The 7,073-nt window shown below is 37.7% G+C and overlaps 1 protein-coding gene across 1 annotated transcript; it reads left to right on the forward strand.

Annotated features, from left to right (window-relative positions):
• The first annotated feature begins 445 nt into the window (after window positions 1-445).
• itm2cb (integral membrane protein 2Cb) lies at window positions 446-5,830 on the forward strand. Its single transcript, XM_060905313.1, has 6 exons — window positions 446-638; window positions 2,509-2,649; window positions 2,936-3,124; window positions 3,269-3,379; window positions 3,756-3,906; window positions 4,970-5,830. Exons 1-6 carry the CDS (start codon window positions 546-548, stop codon window positions 5,059-5,061), a joined length of 777 nt encoding a protein of 258 aa, XP_060761296.1. The 5' UTR covers window positions 446-545; the 3' UTR covers window positions 5,062-5,830.
• Window positions 5,831-7,073: the final 1,243 nt, after the last annotated feature.

Below are 7,073 nucleotides of genomic sequence, written 5' to 3' on the forward strand. Positions count from 1 at the left end.
GATGTGACTTTGTAGATGATTGAGGTTGTACAACGGCTTCACTCTGGATATCAGGAGTGCTCTTTTATTTCTTTATTTTAAAATAAGATTAAAAGTACACTTTTATGAGTTGGCAGTTTAATCACCTGTCACTGCTGGTTATATAATGTTTTCGTTTAGCTAGTTGCTTTTTAGTTTTAGTTTTTTTTAATAAATAGTTTACTTATTTATATATGAAGACAAGTTAAACTCTTACAGTTTTTTTTAACTTAACTCTGTAGCAGTCTACTTTTCAACTCTTCTTGAACTGACTTCGCTCTCTTTCCATAAACTGATATTTATAGGCGTTGTTATTTATAGATGGTGCGCGCTGATTGGATGACTCTTACTTTGAAGCAGACCGGAAGTCGGGAATTCCCTTTAAGTGCGCGCGCAGTTCGGCAGGCTCACATCAAGCGCATTGCAGCCGAGCGGCGCTTACAGAGCTCCTCTCAGCACACAGAGACCCGAGAGAGAGAGAGAGAGAGAGAGAAAGAAAAAGAAAGAAAGAAAAAAAGGAGAGCAGAATGGTGAAGATTTCGTTTCAGCCCGTATCAGTGCAGAAGCCTGAAAAGCAGAGGGATGGAGGGAAAGAGGAAATTATCATGTCTTACTCTCAGGTGAGTTTATTCTCTTAAAAAGGTTAATTATATATTCATTTTAATTTTCATATTATTTGTAAAAAATAGCTTAAATTGCATTAAAACGAAAAATGTTTTAATAAAGCGTGTTTTTAGGTCGTTTTTATTTTAAATGCAGTTTAATAATACATTTTAAAATAATGGGGAATTTATTATTATTATTATTATTATTATTATTATTATTATTATGTAGGCTACCACATTATAATAATAATTTATTATTATTATTTATGTAGGCTACTACATTATAATAATTTATTATTATTATTATTATTATTATTATTATTATTATTATTATGTAGGCTACTATATTTATTATTATTATTATTATTATTATTATTATGTAGGCTACTATAATAATAGAATGTTACAATTGGTGTTGTGTACTAACCAGTACACTGCTTACATTTGCACTAAAGGTGCACTTTATTGATGAAGTGTTGAAACTGAAATCCAGAATAAGATAGATAGAGAGATAGAGAGAGAGAGCGAGCAATAGCTTGGAGGAAATAAATCAGGTTCCACAGAGCATTGCCGAGTCTGCCATTATATCACTGTTGTATACATTATGCACAAAGCAGTTAAAATCTGAAATAGTGTACAAATGTATAAAATAGCAATTTACCTTACTGAACTGTAGCATATTATTCTGACATGCAGTTTAGTCTGTGGGTTTGGATCCGAGACCTAACCTAGTCTAATTAATTGCGTGCGTGTGTAGATTGCTTGCTTATTTATTGATTTATTTACCTACCTACCTACCTATTTATTTATTTATTTATTTATTTGGTTTATATTTTTGAGAGCGAAAGTGCTGTTGTTAATTCCCTGGTTAACTGATAGCATTTGCTCTCCTAGATTAACAACCTGACGTCATTCTGGAATAAGGCTTTTTTTTTTTTTTTCCTGACTTTGTTAAACGGTTTGTTTCCTAACAAACACCTTATATTTGAATAAATGCATTCAGTTGAAACACAGTATGCATCCGTCTAGGTCACAACTGTTTCTTTATTATCCATTGTTCACAATCCCTCCCCAGGATGCCAAGATACTGAATTCAAAGCCAGTGAATAGAGAACAAGTATATTTCTAACCCATTCTCGTAATTAGTTGAAGCTTAGAGAGCATGAATGAATTAATCCTATAATTTAGAAAATAAGTTGGGAATTAAATTAAATCCTATTCATGCCCATGCAGAATGTCCTCCAATGATCTCTGTCTCCTGCGCTGAAAATCTATAATTATAAACTATGAAGTACAGTATGTGGCTAAAAAAAAAAATGCAGCTGCGTCACACATTTGCTCTGTCAGCAGGTCTGGTGGACTTGCTTTTCCATTGCTATGGTGAGTACAGTCAGCGTGGGCTGAAGCCAGAATGGCGTCCTTGGCAGGCTTGCCTGAGAGACTGGAGGCGTTCACACCTCCTGACTCCTTGAGATGTGGCGTGACTAATTCCTTGGCATTCACAAAAAGAATGTGCAGAGAGAAACCAAGAATATGTGCTACTAGTGCTCATCTGATTTGTTAGAGAGGGGTCATCATGGTTTAATGATCGTCTCGTGATTGTAGAATCATAAGCGTGAGCCGTGATGTACATGAAGTTATGAATGCCTTAGTTTAGGGTTAGAAACTGGTTTGCTAGTCACAATCAACAAAGTCTTCAAATGATCATGCTCATTAGAATTGCTCTCAGTTTTGCGTGAGATCAAATTGCCTAAACGTTTCCCTGTGGGGGTATAGGACATTTGGAGGTGCTCCTGTTTAGTCAGATTTCACTTGATGGGGGGGAAAAAATCTTGCTCAGCAGGCAAAATAGCCCAATTGATTTTTTTTTTTTTTTTTCTTCCAGCCGGATGAGTTGGTCCTCCCTCTCAGGCCGAAGAAGTCTTCAGTAAATGGCCTCTGCTGCCTGATCCCTGGCCTGGTGATTTTCATGTCTGGCCTGATCGTGGTGTCAGTCTATGTGTATCGCTACTACTTCACCCCGCAGGTGAGACATAAGCAAAGATAGTGTCATGTTTAATATTAAACAGTGCTTTAAAACTATTACATGAAATGTAAGTAAGTTAAATAATAGGATTTGTCTGAGAAAGCTTTCTTTGTGCACAGTGCACAAAGAAAAGCAAAATCTAGGCCACATTCTGTGTCTGAGTAATATGCCCTGTCAGTCACCTTCCTTAATTTTTACTCCCTTTCATTATTCATTAGCTATATCTTCCATCGTGTCCTTTGTGCATTCTTTTTTAAGACGTGTTCCAAATTTGCTCTTCACACAGATCCCTGAGGACAGTCTGTTCCACTGTCGAGTGATGTATGAAGACTCCCTGTATGCACCGTTGCTAGGGAGACAGGAGCTGCAAGAGAATGTTGGTATCTACTTGGAAGAAAACTACGAGCAGATCAACGTTCCTGTGCCCAACTTCGGAGGAAGCGATCCAGCTGACATCATCCACGACTTCCATCGGGTATGGAGGGAATCTCCTAGTCTTTTGCACTCTACCTATTTGCCTCTGACCAGCATGGGCATTGATATGACTCAAAGTGAAGGAATGCATTAGGTATCTTTTTAGTTGTTGCTAATTTGTGGCTTTTTCCATTCATTTCCACAGGGTCTCACAGCATACCACGACCTTGCTTTGGATAAATGCTATGTTGTTGAGCTCAACACGACCATTGTCATGCCTCCCAGGAACCTGTGGGAGCTACTTATTAATGTCCAGGTAAAATGCTCTTATTTTGAATCCCTCGGACTCTGAGTCACATCTTGTATCAGACTCCATATATGGCCATTTTTATGATCAGTGAAATGTGCCAGAGGTTGGAGAGAAGTGGTTTTTTTAAGAAAGCAAGCTAAAGAATCTTGGGGTGGAAGGGAAGGAAAAATTGAACCAGGCTTGAATTCTGTATGGAATCAGATTTGGTACAAACTCAAGAGAGAAAATTAAGGTCAAATTCTAGGTCTAACAGTTTGGGTCAGTCTTTTAAGCTATTATATTGAACCTCAGTGAGTATGTTACAAGTAAAGCGGTCCAGTTGCTGAAATCTTGGCAGTTCATCCTTTTCTGTAATGATTAATTGCTGTGTATGTTTGTGCAGAGGGGGATGTACCTACCACAGACCTACATGGTTCAGGAAGAGATGGTGGTGATAGGCCGGGTGAAGAACATGCGCCAGCTCGGCCCCTTTATCCACCGCTTGTGTTATGGAAAAGAGACTTTCCGGCTGAAACGTCGCAACTCTCGCAGACGTGAGTCCAGCTATTAGCCTGCCTTTCTTGCACAAATGTTCTTTCTTCTGTCCTTTTTTTCATTTTCCTTGCCCTTTTTGTTAATTTTTAATGTCACTAGGTTTAACTAACATCATATGACCATTACTCTGCTGTTATGCAACTAGGTACTTTAAGGAGAATTCAACACCTCCAGAATTATAGTAACAGATTAACAAAAGTTACTTAATAGCTAATATTATATAATATGTGACAGATGTGTCCACTTGCGAGTATTGAACTCGCACAGTGTTCCTTTGGGGAGCGGTAACTGTCCCCTGTGGCCAGGCCCACATGACGATACTTCCTGTTTGACGTTTATTTTATTTCTCAGATGTGACCAACATGACAAACTCAAGATTATTCATTGTACCTTTAAACCTTATCATTTTGTAGGCCTGCAAAACCTTGTACGTCACAAATAGTCTGCCTCCGCTACAGTGGCAGTGGAGGAAACCTGGACCTGATATTAGTGTAGGCTGGTGCTACGTAGTTCTCGTGTGCGTGTGTAGGATGCACTAATACTGTGATCCACTGCGTGATTAATCCATGTGTGGATGATTCACCAGCCGAGAGTACGCCAACCAGCTCCAAGTAGGGTGCTGCACGGGAGGAGGAAGTGATTCAATCGATGAAGTGTAGGAGTTTGGCTTATAGGGGATTCTCCTTCTTTTCACAGATTATGTCGTTGTGACAGAATGACGCATTTGGCTAGACAGCATTTGTACTGAACGTGTAGGCCTGAAATACTTTGTCTAAAATGAGCCATGAGTGTTGAATAATGCTGGGAGTTTAAATGCGTTTTTACCAATTAGGTCTTAATACTAATATAATGTTCCCTACCATTTTTACAGTATATTTTGCTGTGTATTCAGATTTGGATTCAGCTCTTGGTTCACTGTCATGCATTTCCTATCTGCCTTTGTGTGCACATGCACATTTTTCTGTTCTATTTGTTTAATCCACTCCTAAGATTAAAAGCTTATTTATTGTAAGACATATTCTCTGCAGGCCTTTAACTTCTAACTTTGTGCATCCTATCTAGGTATTGACAAGCGAGAAACTAGAACATGTCAAAGCATCCGTCACTTTGAGAACACCTTCGTGATGGAGACACTGATCTGTGACCGGTCCTAAAACTTCAGTCTCGGATCTTTCCAACTCAACTGAGCAGATCCCAAAACCTGTTCCTCTGCGTTTAGCTTTTATTGCACTTTATAGAATACCTACTCTGTACATACTGTCAGGCATCATGTCCTTTTTTTTTTTTTTTTCTTTCAGATTTAGTTTGTGATGAATCAGAACTGGTTTGTTTTTCAGCATCCTAATGTCCCTGAGGATAAGAGCTGCCTTAGTGTCAAGTTTGGTGGCTATTCTTAATGTCTTGGTTAAACATGTTTATCTGTATATATTGGTATTTACATAAGTGTATATAATTTTATTTATTTTTTCCATTGAAGATGTGTGGGGGGGGATCTAAATGTCAGACTGATTTGAGATATCAGCACAATGAAATGGCTTCTGACGTTATTGACTTCTTTCTAGTGTGAGACTATGGCATGCACTATGCACTGACTTCATTTACTTTGATTCTCTGTCTGTTAGTTGGTGAGGGTTATTTTGTCTCTATAATGGATAACCTGTTCACTGTTTCCCTGTGTTTAAATAAGAAATCCAAATTTTGAAAATTGTCTTAATGCCAAAAAGTATACCTCATGTTTTAGAAATGTATAAGTTAATTACTTGTTATTTAAGACATCCTTTTCATTTTGCTCCCAAAGTAACTTAAGCAATAGAGTTTTCTTATCTTGGATTTCATATTTTAACATCAGACATTTTCGCTATGAGTAAACTTGTATGTCTTTGTCTCTTTGTGACATTTGTGAATAAAGTTTATAGAAAAATTTACATGACTCCCGCATATGTTATACATTAGATGCCTGAGTAGCTCTCCTTTGGCTTTTCAGTATGATTGTGCATTCATTATCATATTGGATTTCTGTCTGACTTTTTAATTATTAACATGCCCATTTCATTAATGCATAGGGTAAAGTGATGGTTATCTTTCCAGATGTACCATCAATGCATAAATCAACTTAACTTTGCATGGTTTTCTTCATAAATGTTTTAATCAGTAAAGACCCCTTTTTTTTTTTTTGGTCTGAAACAATATTGCACTGTTCCAGGCCATCAGTGAGGTAATTACTATATATCAAGATTCTGAAAAATGCCCCATCGCCTCCTTCAATGTAAAATATTGCTTGCACCTTAACTACTACCCAGTAAACTATTGAAAATAAATGGGGCCATGTTTTTCAGACAAATTAGGATTATACATGGGACTGTAGGTCCTTACGTTTGATATGTAGTGATAATTACATAATTATGACACCAGCAGTGAACAAAGATATCAGTCCAACAAATGTACTATTAGGCCTACTTGTTCTCTTATTCCATGGGCAGTGATAAACACCTGTATACATACTTGTATGCATGTCAAGCCATTTAAATACATGACCTATAATGCAGTATTTGCAATACTGTTATACAGCCTAAGATGGTAGACACATTGCCACCGAGTTCACACTGGGTCTTTGTTGGTTCTGAAGGAATTCTAAAGGACCCTCAAAGTTATCCAGGGTTCACAGAAGTACTGATTACCTATGTAATTAGCATTCAATTTTACCCCTCTTAACTGGATGGATAACATGTGCCACAACTTCATGAAGAAACAGCTCATCTTATGGCTGCCCTGAAATGTGCTCAAAGATAACTCCACTCAAACCTCTGGGAAGGGTGATATTAATCTTGTAGAATCTGGAGAAAGTGCACAATGTGGTATGTGTGTGTGCTCATTGCTCACTTCTGTGTGCATGTGTGTGTTCACTGCTTCAGATGGGTTAAATGCAGAGGATGAATTTCACTGTGTTTGAGTGTGCACATGACAAATAAAGGCTTCTTCTTCTTCTTCTTCTTCTTCTACCAAGACTAAGTGAAGTACCACTTGAAAGTCTCATAGAAGACATGAATGCAGCAGTAGGAAAGATCCCTACTACAACCATCACTGAGACCAACAAGCTGATGTACCTCACAGCAAAAGTGATCCTGGAAATGCTTGGCTAAAAGAACTCCAGAAAGGTATGACAAGG

This window comes from Neoarius graeffei, chromosome 23 (genome assembly GCF_027579695.1).
Source record: "Neoarius graeffei isolate fNeoGra1 chromosome 23, fNeoGra1.pri, whole genome shotgun sequence".
NCBI classification, from domain to species: Eukaryota; Metazoa; Chordata; class Actinopteri; order Siluriformes; family Ariidae; genus Neoarius; species Neoarius graeffei.

Excerpts from the sequence above, each read along its gene's own strand:
- itm2cb (XM_060905313.1), top strand. The coding sequence starts at position 546 with ATGGTGAAGATTTCGTTTCAGCCCGTATCAGTGCAGAAGCCTGAAAAG. Across the intron at positions 2,650-2,935 it reads GCTACTACTTCACCCCGCAG|ATCCCTGAGGACAGTCTGTT; the intron begins GTGAGACATAAG and ends CTCTTCACACAG. Across the intron at positions 3,907-4,969 it reads ACGTCGCAACTCTCGCAGAC|GTATTGACAAGCGAGAAACT; the intron begins GTGAGTCCAGCT and ends CATCCTATCTAG.